At 32.1% G+C, this 17,057-nt stretch overlaps 1 protein-coding gene across 1 annotated transcript in view; it reads right to left on the bottom strand.

Annotated features, from left to right (window-relative positions):
• The window catches only part of LOC142322689 (guanylate cyclase 32E), an 857,649-nt gene that overhangs the window by 106,832 nt on the left and 733,760 nt on the right, over window positions 1-17,057 (bottom strand). Inside the window, exon 9 of the mRNA XM_075361768.1 lies at window positions 2,855-2,999. Coding sequence (XP_075217883.1) covers window positions 2,855-2,999 — 145 coding nt within the window. The remainder of the gene's footprint in view (window positions 1-2,854; window positions 3,000-17,057) is intronic.

Below are 17,057 nucleotides of genomic sequence, written 5' to 3'. Positions count from 1 at the left end.
ACGAATGGTCCCGATCGGCCGTCAGGTTTACCTCAAAATGGCGACCAAAATTAAGATTTTGTAATAATAATTTCGTAATAACGGTGTATGCTGTGAAGCTGGTTCAAAAGAACTAATGCAAGGTTTATTAAAATTCATAAAATATATAATTAAAAAATTTGTAAATCAAGTGTAAGACCCCAAAATGGCGGAAAATTTTTTTTTATAATTAAAAAAAAGTTTGCCGTAAAATCATTAAACGAGATAAGGAACCCAATTGAGATTTATTAAAACAGATTCATTTGCACCACCTGCTAATTAAAAAAAAATGATTTAATTTAAAATTAGAAGAATGTGGAACTTTTTAATTGTAACAGATACTGGAAAGGAACCAACGTCATATATGACTATAAATTATGATCAACATTATATTTGAGTACTGATTTGATCGGCCACTAAATAATGGTCAAGGGAACTTTAAAACGTAAAAATTATCCCTTACGTAACCTTACTTAATATACAATAATGAAATTATTGCCATTATTCAACTAACAATTTTATAATGACATATATTGAATATTATAATCGTATATACATTACATACATATATGTACTCAGATATACTATACATATACATAAAATCAATAAATAGCAATTGCATTAAATCAAACAATAATACTCAACTATATTACAAAAACATGTAACATGTAATAAACTGAGTTAAGAAGTTATAGGTAATAACTTTGTTAGAAATGAATTACTAATTTAGAGAACAGTAATAATAATAATAATAAGAATGTTCATTCGGGAAAGTCTTACTAGACTTTTCATTGATAACTGGTTAATAATTGATTTTATTTCTAGGTATTTTCTCTTTAAGATATTTCCATTTTTCTTCTAAATATTTCACTTTAAAACTAGAATGCAGTATTTTTTGACCATTTTTCGATCTGTTTTGTTTTTTAATAAAAGTAGAATTTTTCAAACTTTTCTTTGTATTCAGAAGGCGTTATATGTATATATACGTATATATGTGTTATATACGTATATTTTGTTCGGAATTAAATTCTCTACAAATCTCGTTAAACTTTATCTGTTTACAATAATACAGGGTCATTCACGGGAACCGGATGTTTTTAAAATAATCATAAAAAATTGAATATTTACTTTAAAAAAGTTTTATTGGTACTGAAACACTTGTTAAATCAAAGCATTTGTTACTTACTCATGAACGAAAAATTATGTCCAGCAAGTGATGTCCATTTTGGGCAATACATTGTTGTAGCCTTTCACGGTAACTGGCCTCAATTCTTTGCAGCATGGAATCTGGGTGACGTGATGACGAATTGCGATCTTTAGGTCCTCCAATGTACGCGGTTTATTGCCGTCCACACGCGATTTCAGAAACCCCCACAGAAAAAAATCACAACTACTCAAGTCGGGGGACCGAGGGGGCCAAGGAATGTCGACGAATCTGGAAACGATCCGCCCCGGAAACAAGTTACGGAGAACAGCCATCGTTGTACAACGAAATTATTCTATCAAAAGCAAAAACATTGTGTTTTACATTTATTAGAGAATGTTCTACAATCATAAACTCAAAAATTGCTAGAGATATGGTCCTGGGATCTGTTTTAAGTTATTCAGGTTAAACCCAAATGAAACCATCAAATTTGCCTTAATTTAAGTTCCAACAATTTCAGATTGACTGCACTTTACCGTTTGAGCAGAAATCAGGGCGAAAATTTTGCAAGCAATCGGTTCAAAACGAAGACGTTCAGAAACCCATGCTTAGATTGTTTTTTACTTTCCCGTCTAGATAGCGCTATATCTTTAGAAGGGAGAGTAGTATTGTAATCGGTCCAATTTGGGCATAAGTGGTTTTTACCGAATCTTACCGTTTTGACTCCTAACGAACCCAGAAAACCGGATATTAATTTTCGTATGTAAGCGAGCGTGTGTGTTCGGTGTTGCCCTCTAAATCATGTTATATCTCCAGGACTACAGGACCGATTTTGACCAAACTTAGTCGGATTATTGGTCTGCATATGGGGTATTGATGTCATTAAATTTTTAACTTAAAAGGTCAAGGGAGTGAGGCTATAGAGCAAGGTCACCCTTAGTATCTGAAGATTTCGCATAATTAATATCATATTTTTCTTAGGTATATTTGTTAACAATTAAAAAATAACAATAATTGCAAAAAATGTTTTATAGCATAATCGCGCTCCCATCCCAAAAAAATGCACTAAACTAATGGCTACGTGGTCATACTGCGTTAATAGTTCTCCCTGTCACCATAAGGAGCGCTAGTGTCGCAGTCAGCTATCTTGGAATTTTATTTTTTCCTAGTGGGAAATTCCTTTTTTCCTCGTCCTCTTGAACTGGGAAATTTGAAATTCCACAGGGTTGCCAACCAAATGATTTTTTACACTTGAAATATTAATTATTTCTTGAACATGGTTCCACTGGTATATTTTAATAAAATAATTGAAAGTAATTAATAAGTGATATATCTACCTTACCGTCAAATAAGTGTTAAGTCCTCGAGATCTTTCGGTTTTTCAAACCATCATCAGGAGTTAAAATATTATAATTAATTCAGCAGTTAAAATAATTAAGTGAAAGTACGTATCAGTCATTACTGTTTGCATGTTAACAGTATACTCAATACTGTTATTGTACTATTAGTGCTCCTCACTACAAAATGTACAGAAAATTCATTTTCACCCTCCTCCACTTCAATAATACGACCCAAAGTAATACCGTACTTTTCTTCGCAATTCGGTAAAAACAAAGTCTGCAGCACGAAGCACACTCCAACCCGCGAAGCAGATTGTATAAGTATATAATATAAAAAGTTATCAATACTTACTGGTAAAGTATTCCCAGCTTGTCTAAGTGTAAAAACTCCAACAGGATAAAGTGCATAATCTCCTGGGTTGTTGTGATGTGGCATTCTTCCTAATAATGTATAATTACCTTCAGCATCACCATTTTCGTCCATATATACTATGTACCTGAAGAAAAATAAAACAAGCAAATAGTTAATTATACAATAAATTATTTGCCAAGATAAGGATTTGACATCACATTAAATTATTATTTTTTTAATAAAAACAAAAAATTAATAAGATATAAAAAAAGCGAGCAAACAGTTACATTAGACTTTAGCTACCGAGGATTTTGTCCTCAAAAGATTACTTCTTGGGAAGAAAATTAAATGAAATAATTATGTAAGAATGCAACTAAAGAACTATGAAAAAGAATTACCCTCTGAGTCAAATTTTGATATACTGGACCTATGATGATTTTACCTCCCCACTCACCTTGACCAGTGTAACCAAACTTAAATGACATCAACGACCGCATTCAGAAGTTATCGTACAAAATTTCATATAAATCGGTTAACCCGGTATGAAAATATCAAGAAAAGTGATAACCGATGAAAACAAATTAGCCTTATAATAATTCTCCATTCACGAATGAAATTACCCGAATACATAAAGTGACATACTAATGTAATGGAATCATCTAATTAGTACCAGACTCTAATTTTAAAAAAAAAGAAGAGAAATAAAGCTGACAACAAAATTGTTATACTTTCTTGGCATTAGTTATTTATTCTTTTATAGTGAAAAGGTACATGAAAAAAATTACCTAAGTTTTAGGACGGGAGGAATTTATGATTACGTTTTATTGTAAAATTATCGTTATATATTTAAGTAAACCAAAACAAGTTTTAAAAATTAAAAATCAGTTTTTTTTTGTCTTCAGTCATTTGACTGGTTTGATGCAGCTCTCCAATAAAATCAGTATTTTATATTTTTTTCTACTTCCCCACCTCCAAAATCACCTTCCAAGAAACTTTTTTGATTTATCTACGTTTACTATGTTAAATGGAAGAAATTAAAAATATTCCATTAAAAAATGTACAACAAATAAAAGTTATCCAAGATTCCTTTTTTTTTGGAGGTTGTGGGAATGAATTATGATAAAACTTTATTGCAATATTATTACTAAAAGTTTATTATTTAAACTTTTAATAATATTAAAAGATCAAAAAAATCAAAAACGTTTTTAAAAATTAAAAAGAGCGATATTTTTAAACTTGATCGGCTTCCCTACCACCAATATTGTCCTAAAAAGTATTATTTTTTGGGTTGCTTTCACTACTACTATGCTTAGAAAATTTTTTTTTTAAGTCGGTTAAAAAATATGCAATAAATAAAATAATGCCATTTTTTTCATTTTCTGATTTTTGTTTTTTTGGATTTCTGAGTCATAAAAAATGCAAAAAATCCAATACCCCATTTTTGTAACTGATTCCCATACTTTCCTTCTTGTAGCATAGCTCTAGAGTTATGATGATAGGAAAATAAAACAGAGGAAAAAGAGGAAAGGATTTTTTTTTTGTCATTCATTGTTACCATTCATAAATACCAGATGCCATTGAAAGCCTCTTAGCTAAGGCCCATTAAATTATATGAGGAAATTCATTTACCATTTTTATAAAATTTTGAGATACGGGATTCATAAATTTCCTACATACATTGTGGTTAAAATTAAATTGACATCAATACGCTATATGTAAAAGAAACCATCGTGTCAAATTTTACCCAAATTGGTCCATCCAGTTTGGAGATAACCAAAGAACAGACCCAACACACGTACATACATATTTCCGGAACTTTTAAAAACTGGATTGGTTGTTTTTTGAGAGAGAGAGAGAGTCATGAAACTTAAAGATTTGCAAAAATTCCGAAATGCAAAATTTGACCCTATTAGCATACTTTCTCTTATATCGTATAACTACAGTATATAGTCGGATAAGTAAAAGTACTGATAACCTGAAAGATTTTTATGTATTTATAAGAACAGTTTAAACATGGTAGGTGACCAGAAAACGTTGAGCGTTTTAAAACAGACTATTTTTGGATTAGTTATGAGTTATCTGAAGATGTTAAAAGTCATTTGACAAATAAGTGTAATAATGCGCATATTTATATGGGCGTAAATATATGATGTAAGTTTATGCTAAAGAAACTTAAATATGTGAATCGTCTTCAGTGATTAATTTAAAAATGTGTTTTACTTTATTAATACTGAATTAAATTTCAGGTTATAAAACCCATTTAAGATGTCAACATTACAGCGACGTATAAAGACATTTGTTTATAAATTAAGTGCATTTCACGTAAATCTGTACAACAATACTGTTTGGAGTCTGCGATCATTAAAGTGAATTTAGATTCCAGCTTTATTTAAATTGTGTAATGAAACGAGCTTGTTTCTACTCAAAATTATATAGTAAATACATAAGTTGTGTGTTTAAATTAAAACTAATGTAGCTTTTATATGTTTAGTGAAGTTGTTTCTCTACCTTAACGGACCATTTGACAATTCAAAACAAACATTATTTTACTGTTATTTTAACGTAATACTCATATATTAGATATTAGTAAGGGGTGAAAATCCATTGGCGACATTAAGCTATGCAGATTTAAGTTTGTTAATAAATTATTATTCAGTGCAAATCGCTTTATTCAAATAAAAGTATAGGATGCGATTACGTATTTATTATGAATCACCCCGGCATATAAACAGAAGACTATTTTATTCAGATCGGTACAAAATTTTTCAGTATAGGGACAATGATGTTAAAAAAGTATTAAACAACTAGATGGCCCAGCATTTTTCTGGACATATCGTGGGAAATTTAAATGAGAGCTGTCACAAAAACAAAATTATTTTTAAAAATACAAAATTTTGTATTAAAAAAACAGAAAGGGTTAAAGTTATATTAATAGATAAATATAATACATTTGTGAAAAAATATTAAAAATTACATGAAAGAGCCTACTGTTAATATTAATAGTAAAAAAAAACAAAAAAAAACAACAATTAGTAAGTCTAAATGAAAATTATTTGGGAATATATAATTTATACACTTTAAATACTTTAAATAAACGTTATAAATTAAAAATTTTATAAAACGACTATTATTCAAAAAATAAGTAACTATACTTGAAAACTATATTTGGAAAAATTATAAATAAAGTTTTTAATTTTAGAGCAATCAGGAATGAATATATATTTTTTTAATTACACTACAAGTTAATGATTTAGAAAAAACAAACATAATGTTGTAAATCGATATAAGCCGTTGGTTGTTCAGTTTATGTATCTACACTGAAAATAGTATATTGGACTTCGTTTTCTTTAATTACATAAATATAAACAAAAGCTTGCAAAATATTGCATGACTTTCCCGGCTATTAATAATAGAAATTAAAATATTTTGAGCCAAAAAACCAACAAAAAAATAAATAAAAATACAGTATATAGTATGTTTTTTAGAGGTGGGGAATAAATTGTATGAGAAATATTTCTACAAAATATTCATATGCAGGTTAAGCTAAACAAATTTTTTTAAGTAAACATTTCACTAAATCTAACACACTCTTCAATAAAGACTAAAATATGTAAAAGAAAATTTTCAAGAAAACGTTTCTGCATTTTAGGTCCGGGGTCTGTAATTAAAAAAAAAAAAAAATGTAAACATTTCTTGTAAAGAGTTCTATAAATGAAATATAAACTTTCAAAATATTTGAAAAGTATTTTAACCGAAGGAAGGTACAGCAAAAACACAAAAAAACATATTTCAATTTTAAGAGGAGTGGGTTGATTTTTTGGATTATTTATAAAACTATTGGAGATAACTAATTTGCTTTAACACAATTTTCTCTAAAATGCTTCTGAAGAAAATGGAGATTAATTTATTCGCGATATCCCTCATCCCCGTACCGAATTAAAAAAAAAAGAAGATATTATCAATGCCCCGTCTATAGAAATATTTGAGTCAAATTTGAAGAAATTCGGTGTTGTCAATCCTGAGATATAACACCTGAGCGACACACCTAAAAACATATGACACATAAATACATACATTCATAATGAGTTATTTTTGATCTAGATAAATTAGTTGGACCATAAAAGATAAAGATTTGCAAAAAACCCGATACGCCATTTTTGAAATGATTTCCGTACTTTTCAATTTAATTTTAATTAAAAAAAAAATTAATTAGATTTAATTAAATTTTAATTAATTTAAATTTTCAATTTAATTTTAGCTACATTCGTCAGGAAGTAAAAATATGAAAAAAGTTACTAATAAATATAGTAAATACTTAAAAAAAAAACAATTAGTAAACCCTATCTGGGAATTATTTGGGAGTGTACAATTTATGCACTTTAAAGAAACGTGCAGAAAATTCAGATTTAAAAAAAAATTATATTTCAAAAACTAGATTAATATTGCTTCTACAGCAGCGTTCGGAAAGTCGCTGTGCAGCTAGCTTTAAAATTATGTGGTGCAATCTCTTCTTTCGGCGTTAGGTTGGTTGCCTTGAGTTCGTTGGGCGTTGTTCTATAATAAACCAAGACGTCAGTTGAGTTGTGATTGAAAGTCTTCGTTTCGTTTACCGGTATCAATAGCTGCGAGAAACGTAATGGTTCTTAAGGTAGAGGAATGCATTTTTCTCGTTGAACGCGTCTTTCGTGATGGTGCCAAGTATACTGTTTAGTGAAGCAGGAATTTTCTGAAAAGTTTCCAATTACAGTATAATGCATTGCGACTTCTTCCGCAATGCATTTCGAACACTTTTCGTAAAATTTCGGGCAACAGGCTCTATTGAAGACGCTGATCAAAGCGGAAGACCACCTAAACTAAACGAAGAGAAGCTTCTTGATATTCCGGATGCTATGGTCGAAAAGTGAATGCGTAAGTTAGAACAGCAGCAAGATATCGGACCTGCTACCTCACATAAGCTGTAAGGAAATAACTGAAACTATTCCCCTTAAAGTAATTTTTTTTTTTCAGAAACTGAAACCTACAGATCATACAAGAAGACTAAATTATTGTCACTGGTTTAAACATTTTATTGACCAAAATTCTGTAGGTATCTTCGACATTACGTTTTAGGTAGATTTCATAAGAAAGCTACCTATTGTAATGGGTACCATGATTCGACTTCCGGAAACTTTCGACATATCTTCGCGTTTCACATCCCCCAGACCCCAAAACCACAGTCAACTCAATCGTATATATATATAACTTTAACTTTAAGGTTAAATATAATCTAATTTTTAATCTTTAAGGTTAAAACTGTTAAACTTTAAGGTGGAAATCTTTTTTATCCCCTTAGCAGTAGTGAAGTCAAACTCCGCCTTCCGACGTACCGAAAGGGATTTTTTTTTTCTAATTTCTCTGTAACAAATGAAGATATCAACTTCATTTTTGGTCTGTTTAATCTTCTTGTGAATATCTAAAAACCAATTTGTGGATTTTTTTGAAATTCGACCATGAAAGGAGTGAAGAAAGGTAACAATTTTAAAGAACGGTTGCAAATATTCTTCATTTCCAACTTTCTTAAACGAGGTATTCACTTCAATATGGGAAGAAATTTGGGCTTGCAAATTACTCTTCAAATAAATATCTAAAAATCTTTTTTGTGTTATTTTGAATTTGAATTTTTTTAAGGGGTGAGATGGTGCTGGTGCTATGGTGGCTCAATCAACACAGCCACTGCCACTGTAATTCCATGTGCGACGCGGCTACACCTGTGTCCGGTTACTTGACTAAAAATCATAAAAAGAATTAAAATAAACTTTAAAATATGAGGAACGAGGTACGGTCACCTTCTTGTGGTGTTTGTCGGGTAACGCCACGAACAAGGAAAAATACATTTTTACTCATACTTCGTACGGGTAAAAAACTATTTTGAGATTCGCATTCTTCAGAACACTCTAAGTTTTGGTTCCTGTACTGACCAAACTGTTGGTTTGAAGAAATTACAATACACTGATAGTTTTATATATTGAATAGGCTTTAATTTTTAGTTATCATTAGTAGTCTTACAAGCGTGAGTTTAATGAACACCTGGTGATCCAGGGAGCAGACCCCCCTGGTTAGATGGGAAGGGCGAGTGAAGCGAGCACTTACACATTAGTATGTATATATATATATATATATATATAAAATCGTATATACTTTGTATGAGTGTAAGGAGAAGATTTAGCTGAATGGTATGTTGTTCAGGTGGGAACTTGCTGGGCTCAGCTGGGAAGCTATAAATCCCGTATAATTCCAAGGGTCAGAAAAATTGTACATTTATGAATCCTCACGCTCTTATTCAAGTTATCTGAAGGTTGTGGAACTAATCTACCATCAGGTGGCTGTTCAATTTCTGGACGAAATATTCTTTTTCAAGTCGTATTTAAGCCGATTAAAATATCTTTTATCAGTAATCTACTGCTTCCAATATGATTAAAAATTCTTTGATCTTCCAAGAAATTGTTCTTGGAACATTAAGAAATTTTTGGAAATTAATGTTCTTGGACATCTAAATAATGTTCTTGGAACATTACTTTGTAATAATGCTGCGGAACAGCCAGGGGTCACGAGTATTTATTTGAAAAATATGACTCTGAGCAAAGTTTTAGGTATACATATACATTTTATCTTAGGAAAAGGTTGATAAAACTGTGGACTCAAAGTTAACATAACAATTTTAAGAAAATTTCCCTTAGACTAAAAATGTCAATATTTTTTTATTGAAAGTTTAAAAACAATTGTTTTACTCGATTAAATAAATCTGCGCAGTATTGAACATTACTTAAACAAACATTATCGAAATAATTAACTTTATAAAAATTAAGATGGAATAAATTAAATTAAGTGAATAAAAATTGTGGAAAACATTCAACAAAAATGATATGCTTAACTTTTCAAACAGCAGGATGTGAAGAAAAAATATAAAAAATACAGAAAAAAGAGATTTAAAAGAGGTAAAATAAATTATGTACTTTCTTAACTATCTTCTAAGATATTTTTGTTTTATTTTACGATTAAACTTATCAGAAAATAAAAATTATATATATACGTTAGACATAAGTTAACGTCGATTATTATTATTGATTTAAATTTATCTTTTTCTTATTAGAAAAAAAACATTTTTTCAGTAATTCTTTTTTAACTAATAAAAGATTTATATTACGTGCTTCGTAATACGTTGCTGTATAATTAGAGCTTTATTCCTGATAATTATTAATTTCTACCAATATTAAAATAGACAATACAAATAATTGGTGTAACTCGGCACGATATATCAGCATACAAGGACCACCAAGGAATCTACACAGCGTTTTCTAAAGCCGTTTTTATTGCAACAATTTTTCATGAACAAAGAATTTCTTCGTATCTATTTCATTATGAAAACATCAGAATATTTTTATTTCCTGCTAATTATATATTTTATATTAAAAAGAATGTAATAATCTCATACGTTCGTGTCCCGCAAATAATTTAAAATAATTTTTCTATATAAAATATTTCCATTGCAGATTTTAAATAATTACTATTCAAATTAAAATATTTTCTACCACCATATTTAAAATGAAATAAAAAAATTTTATTTTATTCAGTGTGTTCGAAAATTGTTATGCACAGAAATTATAAAAGTTAATGAGGAAACTTTCTTAATTATTATTTAGTATTTTTATTTCATTAGTTTATAGAAACAGATATTACAATAAATGGAATAGTTTATAAAAGGTGTTGAAAATGACCTCCTCCAAAATCAATAAAACACTGCACACGTTTCACTTTGTTTTCAAACACTTTAACCAGCTGATGTGCTGACGTGTGCCGTTATTTCAGTTTTTAGTTCGTTTCGTTCATAATTTCGTTTTAATTCGGTTTCAGATCGTGTGTGGTCTGTTGCAGTAAACTGCTTGTTTCGCTGCACCCCATAGAAAGGAATCTGCAAGAGCCAGATCGGGCGATCGTGCAGGCCATAAACTCCTAGAAATGATTCGTTCACCAATAGACATTTCGTAAAAACATCATTGACCTGTTAGCTGTGTGTGCTGTGACGCCATCTAGTTGGAATCAACACTGATTGGTTTGCACATCTTTTAACTAACTAATGAAGTTTGTTAAAACAGCACAATAACTATCACTATTAACTGTATTTTCAAAAAAGATTGAACTCACAATGCACGTTCTTCTCACATCGACCCAGACTCCAGTTTTCGCTTCCTGTAAAGATTGTTCATGGGGTTAGTTGTCGACCTCAATCGTGTATTTTGTGAATTAATATACTCTCCCAAATGAAACCACGCTTCATTATTAAAAAAATCCCTTTAGGCACGCCGGAAGGCGGAGGTAGATTTCACCGGTGCTAAGTTGGGGATAAAAAAGATTTCTACCTTAAAGTTTAGAAAAAATTTCAAGTTTACTCATTACGGCAATGGTTGCATGTGAAAAAAGTTTCACATGTTTCGCAGACGACAAGCCCCCATCTTCTGACAATTCCAGCAATATTTTGGTCATCCCTTGCCGTAACGGTTGGTCATATCAAAAATTGTTTCAGACAAACGTTTTAGGTAATGTTTAGAGGACTAACGACCACTTTAAACCGATTCGATACTGAGCTTATTAAGGGAGGTATGACTTTTTTGTCTTCAAAACACAATTTTTTGCACCTCCTGGGCCAATGGTTGGTGAAAATCTTTACTTAGATAAGTTTTAGGTTCTTATCCAAAGAATAGTAGTAACTTTAAACGAATTCGATATTTTACTTAATAAGAGAGTTATAGCGATATTTTTTCAAAAATCCCCATTTCCACCTTCATGCTCCGATTTTGGCCATTAACGAACTAGACCGAGATATTTGGATGAATTAATTTTAAGTAACAATTTGAAAGTGATTGACATAAAATTACGGCAGTTATCGTATCCACAAGAAAGTGAAATATTTCACTTTAAGGTGGAAAAATTTCCACCCCATACTCCGATTTTGTCAATTAACTAACTCGACCGAGATTTTGAGTCGTTATATTTTATATATCGATTTGAAATTGATTGGCGTAAAATTACGACAGTTATCCTGTCTACAAAAAAGTGAAATATATATAGATTCATTTAGTCGAATCTTGGTACCAATTACAATAGGTAGTTTTCTTATGAAATCTACCTAAAAGTAAAATTTAATGTTACCCCGTTTTAACCCTTTAAACTCGAATTTCAAAAAATCCTTTCTTAGTACCCATTTACGCCGTAAGTAGAACATTTATACAAATTTTTATCAATTTATCTTTAGAAGTTTTTGTTGGGCGTTAATTAAAAATCAGTCAGGATATCTTGTCTTGTAGGTACAGATTTCCCTAATTAAGGATTTTTGTAAACGTTAACGTGTTAATTAGCTATTAATACTTCATGATCATATACAAATTAAACATGAAAAATAAATACTTAATATTATTCTTATGTACTACATCAGAAAGTTGACAGTCAACGTAATAAAAGAACGTATTGCATTTTCTCATTGTATTTATTTTTAAAATTAATAATCGAAAATAAGAAAACACTTAAAAATATTTATAAATTTTATTTTTTTCTTAAAATTTAATTTTAACAAGTTTTTCCGACTGCTAATTGAGCAATTATTGATGTGTTAATTTATCATATTTGATTAGTATGTACTGAGAAAATAATGTTTATATAATATTGAATAAATAAAACAATAAATATCAATTAACAAGTAAACAATATCTATAACATTTTTAATGGAATAAAATAAAATATTTTAACGGAATACAACCGAATATTGTCGTTAAAGATAATATATAGTTTGAAGTTAGCTTGAAAAATTTATACCGTTGTAATAACCAACCAGACTGCCAAAACATTGATCTAACGCAAGCTCTTGATATAAGTTTGGATAAGATAGAAATTTATTACAGGAAAGTAGAGATATCGTGAACATTAAACCAATCAACCAGATTTCTTCTCCAAAGAAAAATATTTATTGTAGACGGGGTAGCTTTTTGATGTTTAAACGGGTAGGTAATTTTATTATAAAAATCTATTAAAAAAGTGACAGAAGGCTGTTAGATATTGGTTTCCTGTAATTATTAAAAAATGAAGTTTGCAACATTACTGACGAAATATCTTGTACTTTTGTAGTAATCTTTTTACTTCCTTGTACGAAGTAAAGGAAGTATAGTGATCGTAAAAATGTCGATTTCCAGATTTCAACGGAAATATCCATTTTGACTATCCCTGAAACCATTTTGACTAGTTTCGGCGTGACGTCTGAAGATTAGCCGTAGGATGTTGGAATTTTGGATTTAAGACTGTTGTAACATCTAGTTGTGCACCTCCCCTTTTGATTGCAATCGACTGGACCAAAAGTGTCCAAAAAGCCCAAAATCAAAAATAATTGGATTTTGAACTTTTTGTTAACTGCAGTAATAATCCCTCATTGAGAGCATTTCAACGACATATCATAAGTGATACTTATCATTGGTTCCAGAGTTACAGCCAAATAACATTTTAATTAATGAAATATTTGGATCTTACAAGGGAAAGCATATCGGTTCGAATCAGATTTCATCTCCTTTTTTTTAACTTCTTTTTTTAAATTTAAATATATTGATTTATTAATAATTATTAACCTCTGATTGTAAAATCATTTTTGCAATAAATAATTCAATAATAAAAATGAAAAAAAAACAATGAAAAAATATCAGAAGTTATTAATGAAATAAAATTTATTACCTATATTAACTATTAAATAATCTATTTTTACTAATAAAAATAGTTATTGTAACCTATTATATATAATAGGCTATTATATAAATAACTTATTTTTACTATTTACTGGCAAACTCTATCAACTAAATAGAATTAGAACTCTATAAGGCAAACTCTGTCAGAGTTGCTTTCTTCGAGAGTATGTTTACAATATACATCCAGCCTCTTTAGAGAACAAGAAGTAAATGTATCATTGAATACTATCTGTATTTAAATTGAGTTTGGTATTTAATAATAAATTTTACTTTATCAAGAAGTTGTATAAGCAAATCACTTCTCTGGTAGGATTTTCATTTTTGGGTTGAATCGTTTCTCATGGTCATCAAAATGTATTTGGTCGTAATACCTTACATTCATAAATAATCGATAAAATGATTAAGGAATGATCTAAATTATTATTTTATGCTCTTATATAGTTTATTACGTAATGAAAACAAAATCTAAACGTTTTTGATTTTTTGAGACGTCAATCAGCTCTGAATACGTTCGCACGTGTTTTTCTCGTGCTCCAAATTTTGAAGTTTTTACTAGGGTTTTGCGTTGCTATTTAGTTATTTTGAAGTTTTTCTGCTGTTTACTGTTATTTTTTTACTGTTTTTTTCTCCGTTCGTTTTGTTTTTACTTGTGTTTACCTACCGTAACCAAATACTGTTTGTTTGGTTACGCAGTATTGATTTCATTAAACACAGTTTAGATTTCTGTTTATCTTCGGCTTATGTGGTCTGTTAAGTCGAATTTTATGAGAATAATTTTAATTAAATTATTTTTTTTATAACGTGTATATATTACTTGATATACATGTATATTTGGATTATAATTAATTGTTATGGCAGGTCCAGGCGGACTTGATGGCGACGTCCCGATCGATGAGGAAGGATTTTCTCCTGTTACGGGTTGGAGATCCAGCAGCCGGGGAGGGAGGGTCTGGGGTCACAGTGCAGAAAGTTCTGTCTGACAGCAGTGGTGGTGAGAGTATTGAAGAGATGGTTATATCGGAGATTCGGCGTGCCGATCGCTTGCTTTCAAGAAATGAGTCAAAGAAGACTGGAGAGGCTCCGGTTCGACGCCAGAAGAGCATTGTTGGCTCGTCTGGTTCGTCCGCTAGGAACTACGAAATAGATTTTCCGTTTCTCCCGACAGGGTCGGGTGACGACCAGGATGATGGACAGGAGTCGATTAGGCATGGAGGGAAGCGTCGAATACGTGTTTCTCCTCCGGCCTCTGAGGGAAAGAAGTCTCGGGCCAGTTAGAGTTCCGTATATTCGGCGGAGGAGGCCTCTGACATGGAGAGATATATGAGTCGTCGATGGACGTTTTCGCTATGGGGGAAGAAGGATCTGTAGGAAAACGGTGTATAGTAAGTACAGAAGTGTTTTGCTCACAATATGAGGCTTCTTTTTCTAAGTGTGAGGGAGCTGAATGTGTTGGTCCGACAACACTCAACAACTAAGATCGAGATTAAGGAGTGCTCTGGAGACACGGACCGCAGCGTTCGTATATTGGAGTCTTTTGGGGAAGTTATAGGCCGGTTAGAAGAGGGACTTCAGGAGTGACAACATGTTCGGTCGAGTGTGAAGGACGAAACCACACAGACTTACCAAATTGTTTCTGATGAGGCAACTCAAACTCCGGATTGCGACGAGCTACGACTTGGTCGCTTGAGGAGCTGCGGCGGGCGGAAAGTCGGCGGGTGTGCTTCTATGGTCCACAAGGGCGGGTCGGACAAGTCTTATGGCGGTCCGTGGAGTACGTAGGGAGAATAATGGGGAAGAAATACCTTCTTGATCATCTGACACGGGCATCCCCATCATCGATTCTGGTAGGTAAGAAGCGACCTGCGGGTCCGCCGACTACTACAGTTGTAGTCAAGGCGGATGGGCGGACCTTTGCAGATCTTCTTCACTTGGTGAAAGGGCCAGTTTCACCAGGGGAAACCGAAGTCTTCTCCGTCCGGCAGGGCTAAGGGGAGGACCTCCATCTACGGGTTCGGGCCGACAGTGGCAAGGCGGACCAGCTCAGCAAGGATATTACCGAAAAGGTGGATAGTGCTACTACTACAGTCAGGGCTGGTAGGGGCGGCAGAAGAACCCCGTACTGGTTAAGTACGTAGGTGCCCTAACGTCATAGGACGAGTTTCTTCGGGAGCTTCGCAAGACGATAGGTGAGTCGGTCACTATTGACGTCTTGTCAATGCGGTCGGCTTTTGTTTCCACTCAGGTGGTTACACTGGCAGTGCCGCCAATCCTGACCAACAAACTTCTCTCTGATGAGTTCGGATTGCGTGGGCCTGTCGAGTACGGCGTACATCCGACGGCCTTTGCTTCAGGTGTTGGATTCCAGGCTACACAGCCAAGTTCTGTTCTGGCGCAGAAAGAAGCGGCCACTGTTTTACATGTGGTAAGGCTGGCCATTTACGCAATGGTACTAGCATGACCTAGGTGCTTTCTTGCAAGTCACATGGTTATGCACCTGTAGGTAGGGGATGTAAGATGACTCCAACAGCATCTAGAACTGCTTCTTCGTAGGAACATCGCGGTGTCTCTGAGGGAGAGCCCCATCCGGAAGGAGGTGGGAGGCCTCGATCTCCCACTTATGATGATGGGGTAGAGACTCCCTTGCAGTAGCGTTGGTGGGAAAGTAAGACCTAGTTCCGGTGGTGGATCCTTTCGGGAGTTCCCCATTAGAGGCGCGGCATAAAGACCGAGGGGATCCTTGGGGTCCCCTCATTAGAGGCATGGCGCCTAAACGACCGAGTCCCGGCTATCTGGCGGGAACTTTGTTCCCGACGAGATAGTTAAAGGCTGTGGCACCCCTCGGAGCCGAGTTTATGTTTAGTTGCGGATCCGATTCCTTTGGCGTGGAGGGAAGAAAAAAGTTTTTGATTTAAAATAAATTAATAAAAATTTTATTTTTTTAATAAAAATATTTAAGCAGTAAAAATTAATAAAAAAGTTGACTAAATGAGAATATAATGTCAATAAACCAAAAAAAAATCACAGTAGATTAAATAAAAATAGGAACAGAATAAAGAATGTTAATGAACACAGAATTCATGTAACACAAATGATTGTGAACACTTTTACAATAAGGCAGGTCACAATTTGTATGCTAATTTGTAACTAAGACTTTAACATTTCATCCTTTACTTATTCACGTAAAAGAAGCAGTACAAGTAAATTTACAATGACGATAGGAACAAGTTAATTAATTAATTTTGTACTTGAAAACATTATTCTATAGTAAAACATTGGACTTTAATTAAGTGAAATGAATTATTTTACGTTATTAAAGTTATTATTAAACTATAAATTGGCTTCTTATTTTTATGCAATTTAAGTTTACACGCTTTATAATAAATTTATTGATTGAAATCTAATTCTTTTATAAGTCATACATTGTATTACTCTAATATTACTTA

Source organism: Lycorma delicatula, chromosome 4 (genome assembly GCF_047948215.1).
Source record: "Lycorma delicatula isolate Av1 chromosome 4, ASM4794821v1, whole genome shotgun sequence".
Taxonomy (NCBI): domain Eukaryota; kingdom Metazoa; phylum Arthropoda; class Insecta; order Hemiptera; family Fulgoridae; genus Lycorma; species Lycorma delicatula.
Note: the sequence above shows the minus strand (reverse complement) of the source record. Positions and strands in the feature narration are given on the sequence as shown.